At 41.6% G+C, this 15,058-nt stretch overlaps 1 protein-coding gene across 4 annotated transcripts in view; it reads left to right on the top strand.

The window, feature by feature from the left end:
• Positions 1-15,058, top strand: part of DIS3L2 (DIS3 like 3'-5' exoribonuclease 2) — a 191,330-nt gene that overhangs the window by 103,765 nt on the left and 72,507 nt on the right. For all 4 annotated transcript variants that reach the window (XM_054074488.1, XM_054074490.1, XM_054074487.1 and 1 more), the window contains one exon: positions 9,943-10,055. In XM_054074488.1, coding sequence (XP_053930463.1) covers positions 9,943-10,055 — 113 coding nt within the window. The remainder of the gene's footprint in view (positions 1-9,942; positions 10,056-15,058) is intronic.

Consider the following 15,058-nt stretch of genomic DNA (forward strand, 5'->3'; position numbering starts at 1 on the left):
TTGGATTTGTTTGGACCGTTGATTGCTGGAACAAAATTTCTTAAAGCTTTTCTTGCGTGTATTTGAAAGCTACTTGGGAAAAGATTGGTTCAAAGCTTGGTTAAGAACAGATGGGCAGGATTTGTTATTGGTAATTCATATTTATTGCACATATTTGTTTGTATCAAGTATAGATATTTTATAGAGATCTATCCTTATTCAAAAACCTTTATTTTTGGCAGTACACAAAGAAAGCTGTAGGGGAAAAAGACACAGGAATAAAACAATATAGAAGGTAGACTGTCTATGAAGGACTTCTCTAATACCATGGCTGCTGAACTTGCAAATGGGTGCGCAAATACCAGTAGAATTAGTCATAATAGTGAATTTACTTTCCTGCAGGGAGGAGGGATGCTGTGGGTGAAGTCGCCTTCCAGATCGGTTCAGTTCATAAATTCAGGACCTGGGACAATTCCCCAAAGATTTTAGAGGCGCAGGATTTTGTGTCCCAGCAGATGTTACTGGTGTTTGTGGATACTGCCTTAAAAACAATAGCATCTGGTTGTATAGTGAAGAAAAAGACCCCACAAAAGCCTTTAAGGAACTGGGTAATGAGGAGAAGATCCAGAAGTCCCTGTACAAAGAGATCTAAAAGCATTTTTTGTAGGATTTCTGTTCGCTAAAAAGGACCTTGGGGTCCAGAAGAGTCTTTAGAGAAGGACCGCAAATGATACGTAATGAACAGATAGAGCTAGAGAAAACAGGATTTTTCAGTAAATTTAGCAGATAAGAATCAGAAAATGTGATAAAGATAAACTTTAGAATGGTACAGGTGGCAAGGGATAAATTCCCACACAGTTAACTTCAGTCAAATGTTCCATTGCATGCAGGCAGCAAAGAAGTTACTGTTGTATATATTCTTTATTATCCGCTTTCTTAAGTGGCAGGATCTCTCAGAACCACTGGGCTATTGTTTTAACTTTTAATTTATTGCAGTTTATTGCAGGAGTTTCAGAACATAGCTGAACAGGAAAAACATCTTACAGTACAAATCATGACTATATTTCTTGGTAGTTGAATATTATGCTAGTTGCACAGAAAGAATAAAACAGGTGCAGATGGAAATATTTTGGAAATCTTTTTAAAAATAAACAAAAAAAGTTGGATGGTTAAAAGCAAAATCTCAGCGTCTGTCTTCTGTTCTCAAAGAAGTAGAAATGTCAAGGCTATTCAGTGGAAGTACCTTGTATGTGTTTGGCCTAGCAGTAAATCCCAAGGTCTCTTTGAATGCCTGGGAATGCTTGCTCAGCCATGCATTACTGTGTTCAGTAGAGAGATGACAAAAGGGACTGACCTAGCAGTAGAGAGAGGCTGGTCCCACCTCACTCTAAACCTTTGCTTCAGGAACAGGATGACATCCTACGCCCAAAATGATTGTAATAAATCTTGAAAGCTGCTTGGTGCCACTTCCTATCTCTTTAAATTCAAAGACTGCTGATTTCCTGATAAGAGTTAGCTCTTGAATTGGTCTTGGAATAGTGATAAAAACAATTCATGACACGAATACCAGAAATTGTCCTTTTACCTTCATTATGTTGGCTGGAAACCTCATTGTTAAGAGATTGCTTGAGAGCGCTCAGCCTTGGTAACTTCTCCCTACCAGGAAAGAGTATGTTCTGAGGCAGGAATCTGAGTTCACAGCAGCACAGTCATTCCTTCAGTGTCCTGCTTGATGTCTTAGTGAAGGGTCGAAGATCGATCTGCCAGGTGTTTGGGATAGACTTGGAGCAGCAGATGTTTGTGAGGGTCTAAGTCGTAAGTAGTCATATAGAGGTTCTCCCGCAGATGACCATAGAGCGAGTACTGGCACTCATTGGATAAGTCTGATGTATTTGAGGTTTCTGACTCCTCTTCACTTTGCTCATTAACACTTCAATCTTGCAAAGAAATCAATACCATTTATAAAGCCTCTAAGTGGAACTTGCTGTTTTGACACCGCATGAAGTCTGCTGGGCACTTGTTCAGGCACGTCAGCTTACTCGTGACCTTCTGCAGCATAAACAGGTACTGGCATAGGAAAGGGTAGAAAACCTGCACAGGCAGAAGATGAGACGTAGGCACTGCTGCATAAGGAGCCGTTGCGTCTGGTCTCAGTCTGCCAATGCTGGGCACGTTTGATATATCACAGAAATTATGTATTCTGTTTGTTTTCCATCCTTATACTGTCTGTCCCCAACCGTCTTGTGCTCTGGCCTGACTTTTATTATTAAAATTACTTGTGCTCCACTTTCTTCTATATTTTCCTGCTTATATCTTGCTCAGCAATGTGAGCAAGTCTTTATGCAGCATGCTTATTCTGTTCAGTATCATTCCCTGTGTCCTTCAGTTTGCAATTAAATGTTTTATCTTGTACATGCTGTGTAAATTCTGTCCTGAGTATTTAGTGATTTTCTTTTAGGAAAATTCCTTCCTTGTATAAGTATCCAACTTAATGGTCCACTTGCACAGAAGAGCTCTTTCATTCTCCTCCAGAGTTATTACTTCGGGTTTGAAGGTAGTTTTCAGGAATGATGTAGGCAGTAGGTGTATTCTGTATGGCAGCATCTTCTGTCGCAAGGTGATGAAGAGCTGACCTGTGTTGACAGGCAACCCGCAAGACAGGACATTCTTGTCTTATATTTCTCTGCCTCCGTAACATGATATCATTTGTGAGGTCTGGAGACCTGATTTCTCAATGATCACCAGCTTCAATCTCTCCAGCTCATGGGAGCTGGAAGTTGGGAGAACACCACCAGCACAGAGATCTACCTTGTGCTCCATGGGAGGGTCAACCCCCCTCCTCTCCTGAGACCTTGGAATGCCTCATGCTGACCAAGAACCATCTCTGGGCTTACTGTAAGAGCTGGGCAGTGCAACGGAGCACCTTTTGCATAGGGGCTTTAAGTGCTAACCTTAGCCAAAGTATTTGAAATGATTCTTAACGGATCTGGTTTGTGCTGGTTTGTGTATAAGTCTCAGGACTCTGTAATGTGTGAACTGCCATGTTATGGAGGTGTCCTGGCTTTGTTTTGAGGTATAAGAGGTAGCTTTTAAACTCTATTAAATGGTTTTAGGACATTGCTGAATTTATTAGCTGTTACAGACAAAAACTGTATGCAATTCACACAGAAGACCTGCTCCCAGCGTTTAATTTGGTAATGTCTCCTCATAATTCTGAAACTATTTAAAGCATTGTTCATGGCTCATGGAAAACTGGAAAGTATTCTGTTTAGGAAGGGTTCCTTTCCTAGTATGTTTTTCTGCTTTTCATCTTCACTTGGTCCTTCATTGCACTTCATGAACACATTAATTTTGTTTTGTACCTTACCTGGAGCCAATCCCAAATTGGTTTGTGAAATTGTAGTTGTCTCCATAACATTCAGTTGATGCCAGAGACAAAATGGCCAAAGTTCAGGGTAGTTGAGACCTAAGCAAACCAGTGCTTTAAAAGTCACTGCAAAGCAGGTAGGTGTTATTCTAGATTTTAGACTCATTGATGTCCCACTTTGACCTTTTAACTTAAGAAAAAAAGAAAATAACGAAAAACCTGTTATGCTTTATTTTTATGAAATACTCTGAATATTTCCTGATTCTCCCAGGGTTGCTGAAACCATCACTTTGCAATATCACCATTCCTATCAGTGGTTTCTCAGATACTTCCAGCAATCCAGGAAGTGCCAAGACTTTCTATATAGAAAAAGTTGACACTTAAAGATGTTTTTATTTATATTTATATTTTTGTTATTTCCCTTCCCCTGTGATCTCACTGTTTCTCGCTTTGGAAGAATTGGGGCCAATCTAGGTTCTGCTGATGTTGAGGATTCGATCCCCCTTGCAGCCCCTGAGGTTGTGCAGCTAAGTGAAGAAAGCCACAGCTTTTCTTGTCTTTACATCAGCCCAGGTCCTGAAGGAAAGTCTGTGAATGTGTTCTGTAAAGACTGAAGAGTTAAAAGCTTGAAAGGAAACAAGGGTTTTAATTGTGATTTTAGAAGCAAAGCAAAAGCCCAGATGCACCCAACCCTTTTGCTGTTTGCAGTCTGGTGCAGGCACTTGGAGCAGATGTGCTACGTGTGCCTCTGCTCCCTCTCCCTTCATCCCATTGGGAATCCAGGGCCTGATCTTGACCACCTCTCCAGATGCTACAAACCCAGAAAAAAGTGACTAGGCACAGCTCAAAGAAGAGTTCAGATATCTTGAAACCGTGGGCAAGCTGCTCTTGATGGTCTCAAAGTCCCTCTGGGGCTGGTGGATGAAGGGGACTGTTTCTGTGGGATGTTTCTCATGCAAACCAGTGGCAAAGGAGCTTGGATGAGGACATCTCCTAGAGGCAATATGTGGTAGTACATAATATTTTGTGGATCGTTACCCTGTAGAGGTGCTTGTTGTTTACTTGGGCAGATGGTTTTTCTTCTTTTGAAGTTGTTGCAACATTCACTGAATTCGTACTCATGCTTTGTTGAAAAGGTTGCTGCTCTGCACCCTGAGGACTTATCCTGCTTTCTTGAGACACAGAATTCTGACTCCTTTTGCCAGAGTCCTTTCGTAAGGTTGTGTCAGAGAGGGGACCTTTAGAGGAGGAAAAAACTATAAAAAAATGTGTAATTAGTTGTATTTCAGTTGGCTAAAGTACCATCATATGATAATCTAAAAAAAAAAAATTGTTTTCTTGGTAAATAAATTAATGGATTCATGCTCAGTTGTACAGTGCTTTCAAAAAACAAAATGGCCCTGGGGCACACAAGTAAAATTTAAGCACTTTCCTTGTTATTTTAAAATAAGTAAAATAAAATACACTGTCTGATTTTCTGAACAATAACTTGGATCCCTGTGGTGGAAAAGTAACTTCAGCTGAGAATTAGAGCCACCCACCTTTGTCTTCAGGCTTCAGAACAGAAAAATAACTTGCTCTTTCCATGGCTCTACTTTTATTTTTGTATTAAACTCTTCTCCTCTTCTACTTCTTGCTCTTTTCTTACTTTCCCACTTGGTCTTTTGTCCCACTCATGCTGTCATTCTCTTTTCTCCCTCTCTTTTCTCCTCTCTCTATCCCAAGAGGGACACTTCTCTAACACTTGAGCCATGGATGTACATTTGCATGCTTGGATCAGGTCCTTCGTGTAGAGGCATGTATTAGAGATCTTTGATGGTCCCTAGCTACTTCTAGCAGCTTCCCCAATCACAGTGCCATTTTCTGCCTCCATGCAACATGTGTTTGTTTTGTGTCCACCACTGTTTCTGTCTGCAGCCCCTCTGGCTGTCCTTTCTGTAACTGGGACCCCAGTAGGGGCTATCCTTGTCCATTTGCCCATAATCACTGTGAGAACTTGAGCTTCAATGAAGGTCCACGCTCCACTGAAGCACTGCTAATGGCACCAAAATGTGCATGTAGGTTAAAGGCCTCATTTGTCTCCCTTTATGCAAGTTTTCCATACTTTTGCAAAGCGTTAAATGTTGCTTTGCAGATAAAAGCAGCAGTGTGATATCCTCAGGGCAGAGGAATGGGAAAGTTCTTGTTTGCTGCAAGAGTTTGGTCCAGCCAGGGAACAGCCAACTGCCTTTAATTGCTGGCAGCAGGCAGGTACTTGGCTGTTTTCTGGCTAGAGCAAGCACTTTGCAATCTGCTTGGAACTCTTCTGTCTCCCTAACTGAGGGGTGAAGACTGTGTAAGAAGTAGTGGTTAATGCGAAAAACTTGGCATTAAATTTTAACTTGACTTAACACTCTACTAGTGTTTGTCTTCCCTCCTGAGAATAATGATGCTTGAAGGTGAGATGAAAATAAAGGGAAATATGTCTTTGTGCTAGGAAATTACCTTCTACTGTTGTATCCTTGACGAGTTGTGGTTTTAAGTTGCCGTGGTCCTAAAATTAGCATACGCTAGGGTATGAAGTGAAATTGTTTGGCCTTTCTCTTTGCATTTGTGCTAAGAGTGACTAGAGTTGCTGAAGACAGAGAAGAGGAATCTCCTGCCAGTGTTCCCTTGCATACTGTTCAAATACATTCAACTCCACTTTCTATTTCCTGGGGCAAATACTTGATACAACTTGCTGGGTTGGCAGTTTTTATGGAATGTTTACAGACTGAAAGGGTTTTCTCCTCTTCTTCCAACTCTTTCTTGCTAATCCTTTTTTGGTAATAATTTTCCTCAATAAAGACATAAAAAAAGTTCTTTGAACTGTTTTGTAGTAGAGAATGAGATCATCAGTGAAAAAAATTTTAAAAAGGAACAGATTGTTCCTCTGTGAGGTGCCACCAGCTCTGCTTTGATTTTAGCATCCTCTCAGTGTTACCCACGCAAAGTTTTGAAGTGGGTTCAAACACACCAGATTCCCAGACTGAGGAGCCAAACCTTCACCAGAGCTGCTGTGTGCCTAGTGCAGCATCATGCTGGGGAGATCTTCCACTCGTAGCTTTGTCATTTGGTGAGCTTTGAGGGTATCTAGGCTTCTAGAAACTTGGAGAAATACAGGTCCTTTCTTTATTTGCAGACCTTGTGAGAGCTCGTCATTGCAATGGGCCTCTTTATTTGGTTTTGCAATGCTACAGGGTAATTTCAAATACTATTCCTGTCTCCCATCTCCATTGTCACGTCTCTGTATTTGCAGAGGGAAAATAATAAGGTACAGCTGGTTAATAAAACATGCCTTCCTTGAGTCTAAACTGCATTCGTTGTTGCTAAACTTCTCCTATGTAGGGGCTTTGTGGTGGAGGGGTTGGAATGGAATGACAAATTCACACCCGCTTTCAGATGAAATGCTTTTAGATGAAAAAGTCTCAGATCTTCAGTGAAAGAAACCATCCAAGTGCCTTCAGCATTTTTCATTGCAATAGATGCTCCCTTCAGCTCTTGCTTTGATATCAGCCCGTAGAGTGCCTGGCTTAATCTCCTGTACATTCTTATGTAAATTCCTTTTCCAAAAAAAATGTCCTTAAACTGGTTGCGTGTACATAGCCTTAGGGGTTGTTGTGCAGCTTTAGCTTCCTTGTAGGATTTTAAATTTGGGGTGAAACAAGTCTGTGGTTTGTAGAGTACTCATTTCCCTAAGAAATTTAAGTTATAAAGTCTATCGTGATGGCAAGTCTTGAAGCCTCCGTTTGCTGGAAAAGTAGATCTCTTCATTAAAATGAAGGAGGAGTAGACCATGTGCATGTGTGTGGTGTGTGGTACATGTGGTGTCCACCCTTTCCCTCTTTTCTCTGCTCTCTGACAAGACTTTTTCAATAAATGAGTGCCAGTTTAACTCTCTTGTCTTTCATTCAGGCCACATTTTTTTTTCCCATAGGAAATAACACAAGAATTACAATGTGAAATTTTCCTTTTGTGACTTTGTCATAAAAATTAATGAGACTAGAAAAACTGTGGACCTGGAAGAGAATCCTAGGGAATAGTATTTCTCCATCCTCAAAGCTCTTTCATTTAATTAGCAAATAAACTGGGAGAGAGAAGTAGGCAGGTATTTCTGTCCAGGCTTAGGCTGTTGTTTTGTCTAATGCATTCAAAAGCAGAGAGAAGTCGGATTGGTTGATCATGGTGGTGTATCTTCAAGTTCTCTTGGTCTCAGTTTTTTTGGGGTGAGGGGGATAGGGTGAGTTCATACTTGAGCAAGACAAACCCAAGAACTGCCAGTTTGCATTATGTCAATGTATGTAAGAAAATATTTAGATAGAATTTCCATTAAGAGTTCAAAAGCAGGGGGCTTACGCTGACCTTGGCTTTTAGAAGCTCTGGTGGGAAACTTGAATGAAATTTAACTCTGCTCAGTGTGTTTTTGTTGGCTGACTCCATATTTTATTATCTCATGCAATGAGATCTATCTTGGTTTGTCAATTTTCTACTGAGGACAAGAAGTTCATGTATGTAACAGTGCACATATTGAATTAAAGTACGATTAAAGGCATGATGTAATGATCCTCTCTCCTTTTCCTTTTATCAATATTTGCCTGCAGGGTCAATACATTACAATATTGACTTCAAAGTATTCTATATTTTTTTTACCTTCTGAGTGGGTTGGCTTCAAGTGTGTGTAATATTAAACCTATTGGTTGAATTGTTGGTGTAAGACTTAAGGTCTAAGTAGTTTCAGGCTTGGATGCCTAATCCATGTGGAGCAGCTTTCAAGACATGTGATAACATCGCAACACAGCTGTAGGCAGCTTTCTAAGGTGAACCATTTAATCTGCACTCTTTTCTCCCAGCTTCCTAATGAGTGGTGGAATTTGTCCCTTGGTGTGCGATGTGGTTACTGCCCTCTTCCCCTGCTGCCATCATATTTACTCTCTGCAGGCCCTTCCAGTGACTGTAGGTTATGTGGACAAATCTAAACCACAGCACTCCTGGCTTTCACGTGCTTTTCTGCTGCCTTTACATCTGCACTTGGATGAGTGTACAAAAGCAGCTCAAAAAGCAAGATAATACTTTATGTACTCAAAGTGCTGTGCAAACATGGCTTAATAAAGAAAGTTAAGTTAAAATTGTTACAAATTCAAACAGTTGCACAGGGCAGGCTGGTGCTCACTCACCTGAACTCCCAGTTGGGAGCACGGTGGGCTGAGTGGCTTTCCTAAAACGAGCTTGAACTTACTCATGCTGCTGCTTCTCCTGCATACATTTTCATTCCCACTTTGCTGAAATCCAGCACCGCTGCTCATCAGAAGGACACACGGGCAGAGGTACTGTGTGATGACAGCAGCTGTGAACCATTTATCCTTCAAAAACGTGACACTCTAGAGAGAGCCTTTGATAATATTCTTTGCAAGGTGTATAAGCAAACAGGATTGTCAGCAGCATGGTATCCTATTATGTTTTCTTTTCTAAAACATCAAGGAAAGAAAAAATATTTATAGATACCAAGAACTTAGTGAATTCCTCTTAAGAACCAAATGTTATAATTAGGAACCCACTGCACTTAGAACTATTCTACAAATAAGCATCTCAAATCTAGCCTACTCCTTCCAGAGAAAACAAAGGTCAATAGGCTGCTTTGAGGATTAACAAACCAGAATTTCTTGGACCAAGGTACTGGTTATTTCCAAAGCTGAGGATGATCACTACTTCCAAATCCAAATTATTGCCAAAACCTCATAATAAACCTCAGTAGTACTCCTCTCTAGCCTAACTTTTGAATTAAGATACTTCTAGACTAGGCTCTAATTAAAGGACCAAAAGCCTAACCTGAAGGGAAGGCAGGATAACAGTGGGCGTATTCTGCTTGTGGAAAGCTGTGCTTCTGCATAGCCTGATCCAAAGTCATTGAAGACTTCCCAGGTCATCAGAAGTAATTTAGGCTCAACCAGGGTGAAGTGGAAACAAAGGGAGCTCCAAGAACCCAGAAGCACGTGTGACCTGTTGCTCCATACCTGGGCAATGGTGTCCTGCATTGCCTGCGTGATTGTAAGGTGGGGTCCCATGTTTCTTGCTTAGTGTTGTCTGACAGCAAAAGGATAAGAAGTGGGCTCAGTATTACAAGCTCCTGGTTGGAAACACTTATCCACATGTTTTTTAAGGGTTTTCACGTATCTGCTTGTTGTGCTTGAAGGTTCACTCATATGGAACAGGCTGCCCAAGGAAGTGGCTGGGTCACTGCTCCTGGAGGTATTTAAAAGGCATGTAGAACTTAGGAGTATGATTTAGTGGTGAATTTGGCAGTGTTAGGTTAATGGTTGAACTTGATCTTAAAAGTATTTTCCAAGCTAAACGGTTCTGTGTTTTCACTCCTGTGTTGTAGTTGTGAATCTGGTAGTGTCCTGAGAGACCATAATTTTCATCTCAGATGGAAGAGATGGAAAGAAGTATCATTTTTGTGAGGTCTAGACATAAGGCTAAAAGGTTATGGTAGCACTGGGAGAGAGAAGAGAGATTCAGACTTAAATATGTCAGCAGTTCATTTCTGCCTGCAGCCTACTGACTTTTTTGTGCAATTTCAGGGAACTTCGAAGTGGGTGTTCACATCGCGGATGTCAGCTACTTTGTACTGGAAGAAACAGCACTGGATAAAGTTGCGAGCCAAAGAGCAACTAGTGTCTATCTAGTGCAAAAGGTAAGGACTTTTTTCATCTGACAACTGTGTCTTACGTTTACCATAAATTCATTTTAATCAACACGATCAATATCTGATTATTACTGCAGCAAACGTACAAAGCCAAATGAATTGATACAAATGCAAGAGCTAACATAGCTGCTGACTACCTCAGTGCCTACGGAGAGAGCAGGGGGTGAACCACCAGTTCCTGATCCTGTGTCTGCAGGCAGGGACCCAGGTGTGCCAAGGCTTGCCAGCTCAGGAGCAACCCCGTGTGAATGGGACACTGCTAGTTCAGAGCCCAGAGCTGCACAGGTACATCTACACTGTGCTGACCTGAGATAAGCCTGACAGACCCAAACTGGGTCATCTGCTTTGCTGGTGGGAGTTTGAAATTTGCAGATGTGGTGGTGGAGAGTTTTGTTATTGGCTTGAGTGCAGTAGCTGATCTCTCCCAGAAGTAGATGCATAGAGAGTAAAGTGTAAAGCATCCTGTGTAATCTCGCATCTTGAGGTACAATAATATTTCACACACTTTTCTTTTATCTGGGTATCCCAGATACGGAAGTTGTCTTTTCATCATACAGTGAAAAGGTGTTTGATATTGTACAGACTTTACTGTAACAGAATCAAATGTTAAAATCCAGTTTAAAGTTGACTTCTAAACTTAAAAAATTAACAGGTTCAAGTTTAACATTATTGGAAAGGAAACATCCAGGTTTTGTCTATGCCTGTCTCATTTTCAGTTAAATGTGCAGAAATTTCCTAGCTCATCAGATACCACCAGTACCGTGTGTGCATGAAAGCCAGCAAGCTTGGATGTTAGCATCCTGTGTTGGCCTGAAGCATCAGTTGCAGGAAGAGTATTGTTGAGGTAGTCTTGTGGGAGCGGATTAATCTGCCTTTCTCCACACTCCTGTTCAGTCAGGCTGAAGTCCCTGTCTCTGCAGCCCTTTCTGGGATGGCAGTGCATCTTTTATATAATAAATAAACATTTGCTACTTAGGGTTATGAGTGATTCTTCCCCTCCATTCCTAGATGTTCCCAGGGTTCATGTCTTGGGAGGGTCTTGTAATGATGCTTGTTCCAATAGCTTACCATGTTCTCTCCACACTTCCGAGATGATAAAATTATTTATTTTACATCATTGAAATCAAATTAGTAGTTTGATGTCAAGCTGTTAATCTTTTGTGGCTGTTCCACAACTTTCCTTGGGTAGAAATAACAAAGCACGGCTCCAGGGGGTCTTGGTGAGGCTGGTGGATTTAATGTCTCTGTGGGTATGTGTTGCGTGGAATAACCCTGATAGCAATGCAGAAGTGCCCAAGCTGGGTCACTGGAAGCGAGGCCAACAAAGGTATACTGCGATGTGGAACCAAGTTACCCCGGTGATGTGTTGTTCTCTAGGAGTGGGAAGCAATGCGTATCTCATGGAAACAGCAATTCTGGCAGCAGAGTCTCTCTAGGGAAAAGCTCTTTGCTTCTGTGGTGCTGTGCTTTCCCCTCTAATAGATGACTATTGGCCACAGCTCACCATGGGAGATGTTGGCCAGCTTTGGGGGGATAACACTGCAGGGCAGCAAAACTGCAGTCCAGGAAGATGATATGGCATTATTTCCAAGTCAAAATACTGTGTTTTGAAGTCATGTGATATTTTTTTAAGGGAGAAGGAAGATTTTTATTTAGAAAGGAGACATTTTTCATGAAAATCTAGTTGAATGTGAAACCTAATTCAGTGTTCTTTCAAAGCTCTTTCTGCCCTCCCCCACACTACCAGTCAGTCGTGTGCAATGCCAATGTAAGTTATCTATTGCTTGTAATCTTCAATTGTTCTTCGACTACCTTTGCCCAGCAGTTAGGACTAGTGTTTTACCCACACTTTTGTCCTGCAGAAAATATATTTTAAGAATCAAAACTATGTTAGATGATGAAATGATCAATGTTTTAATTGTAACGGTTGAAAAGGAGAAGAGGGGATGAGCAAAGGAAAGCAGCCAGGCTGTCTGAAACAAAATGGTAGCGTGACTCTTGTAGAAAATATGCTTTCCTTTGATGGAACTGTTTCCTAAGACAGCTGTGATCCTGCTAGAGGTTAGCACCATGCTAATCCTCCCAAAGAAGTTAAATAAAGCCACATATTTAATTTTCCTGAACCGTGTGTCCAGAAGGGGAGTCATTGTGTAATTGCTAGCAGTCTATTTAATAATGTCAAAAGTTTTTGAAATAGGAGTGTATTGGGTTTTAAGAAGCAAGAAAACCTAAACAGTTTCCTCTTTTTGGCACATCTTACACTGTTATTTTAGGTGTGAAACAGCTCAAGTGAGAGGTCAGCCTTAAATCCCTGTAATATTTTATTGGTCCTATTTTATACTGGAGATCAAAGATAGGAACTGTAAGCCTATCTTCACATTGAGTCCAAGGACTTCGAGACATTCACTTTTGACACCAGCAGGTTGTCAGGGTGTTGATGTTTTGATAATCTCAGTCTGAGTAACAAAGATTTGCTCGAAATCTGAATTCATGGAAGTGTTGATACAAGTCTTGAGCAGAAATCTTGGCTCATAAACAAATTGCCTATTTCCTTTGAGTATCTTTTAGTGTGTAAGCAAGAGGCTTGCTGAGCCCACCCCGTTGTTGAACCTCGATGTCCTCCTCCCAGCTCTGGGGAAAGCAGCTGATGGAAACTCTTGGTTAATACAATCCCTCCCCATCAGAGCTACCCTGGGAGAAGGGGTCACCCTGGGAGTCAGCTGTAGTTGTAACCAACTGAACCAACCAAGCCTGAGCAGGCAGTTCAAGCAGGGCACCAGCAGAGTGGGTTTGTTTGAAGGGAGCAAAGCTACCCATGTGACTGTGTGAAAGTAAGTTTTTTTTCTTAAACCAGAGTTTGTTGCCTTTTTCCTTTGGTTGACTAATCAATCTTCCCCATCCTGAAAAGCTGCTACAGTGAGTCCGTAGATGAGAACTGCCCTGACTAACCCGCTCTGAACCTGGCCAGTGAGTCAGTCCTGGCTGCAGCAGATGTTCCTGATTTTAAAGGGAAAGGGGACTTGTATCATCCCATGAGTGTGTATGAGTGTGCTCCCTCCCACTGCCCGGCTCCCTAAGAATGAGTCTGAGGCTGGAAACTTGCATTTGGCTTTTGGTAGCACTTCATTATTCAAAGAGGCAAAAGAAAACAACAGGCTCTCACTAGCAGGGAAGTAGAAGTTACATCTTCCCGTGTCTGAAGTGAATCCACCGTGCAGAAGAGCCAGCTGCTAAGCAGTGTGGCCACCAAAGTTTAAGGTCCATGTGTCTTATAACCTCTGGACAACAACATGTAGGAAATCCCTCAGCCTCAGCAGTGCCTTCTCTTTGCTTTTCGTTGCTGCCACCACTTTGGTGTTCCAGGATGTGTGGCTGCCTGCAGGAAGATGGCATGAAGTGGGGGCTGCCAGGCAGTGCTGGAGCAGTAAGTCTCAAGCCGCCTATGGAAGCACTGGAAATTTCCCACGCGGGACTTGTAAAGAGGGAGAGAGCAATTCTCTGTCTATGATTTGATTTGAAATGCAGGCCCACATCTGCAAGCATTGTGGATATCAGCCTTTCACTCAAAGAAGTGCCCTTTGTAGGATCTCTTAGGCCCTGCTGGGCTTGTGGGGAGAGATGATGTCTTTTATTAGTCTGACTGATAGAGGGGGATGAAAACCAAAGAAGCTCTCACCACCCGAGCCTTTCTTCAGCTCTGGTTTCTATGATACGTTTATTAGAAAAGATTTCCAGGGGCTCGCAGGTCCTTTTTTCATTGTAGAAGTTTTTTCCCTAGTCCTGCTGGATTTCTCCAACTGAATTTCTAGATTCAGCTACATTTATACAACCGCCTGTTCCAGCTTTATGATCCCTGTATAAGCCCAGGCAACTTTATTTCCACCTGTAGTAAAATCAAGCTGAATGATGCGATCCCCAACATAAGCAGATCCTTAGCAATTTGCTAAGGAAACCACTTCACACTGGAGGCGATATCCCTCGGCAGTGTTTCAGCTAGCTGGATTTCTGCGTGCCGTGGCACTCTGCAGGGCAGCTGGCAGACGCTGTTGTCTCTTGGCAGACAGTCACAGGAAGGGCAAAGCATTCAAAAGATGCTGGACAACCTCTGGATTATTTGAGATGATGCTATGCAGCCCTGATATTTTTGCAAATCTGGGCATTAAAGGCGTACTTAGGGAAATCTTCTCTCATCCTGCTTCTTCTGCAGAAAGAGATGGACATAATCCTATTGCAAAAGTTCCTTCTGGGCAGCCTCTGGGATAGCTTCTGAAATGTCTTGCTCTCCAAGTGTGACACAATTGTGACATCTTTGTATATTAAATGCTGGGCTTGCAGCTACTAAGAATCCTTTCAGCCTTTGACTGTATCACGTTAAGGAAAAAGGAAATGTGTATTTATAGCTTAAACTTCTGTGCTTTGTAACAGTTAGTTTATTCTCCCTGTAGAGTGAGAAGTGGAATTGTGATATTAAAGCAGGGGGAGGCAGTTAGCCAGGACTGTCATGATGCTGAAAACAGGTTTATTCTTTTTGTTCAGTAACGAAGATAAAATTGAAATTCCTTCAATGCAGGGTCACATTGTCTTATGTTACATATATATTTGCTGAGCCCAGGAAGAGGTTGATTGAATTCTTGCTGTCCTGTGAAGCTTCTTCCATGGGTTAGGCTGTTACTTTAGGAAAAGTTTCTTTTCTGTAAAACAAGGGTAACATGGGCTGATGCTTCCTTATTTAACAGTAGGTTTGTTACAGCTAATTGCCTGGTGAGTGTTTAGTGCTGTAATTATGATCTGAATTAAAGTTTTGCTTATGTTTCACATCATTGAAAGCCCTTCCATCGAATTATAGCCTCTTGAATCAGATATTAATCCTGCTCAAGTATACTTAAAACAAGCATCTTGTTGTTTCGCTTGGGCTATTCTTCATGGATGGGCTTTAATGTTTCATACTGGTATTTTCTAGCAGACTATTATTGCTTCAGGAGATCTGAGGG

The sequence above is a fragment of the Cuculus canorus genome, chromosome 9 (genome assembly GCF_017976375.1).
Source record: "Cuculus canorus isolate bCucCan1 chromosome 9, bCucCan1.pri, whole genome shotgun sequence".
Lineage (NCBI taxonomy): Eukaryota > Metazoa > Chordata > Aves > Cuculiformes > Cuculidae > Cuculus > Cuculus canorus.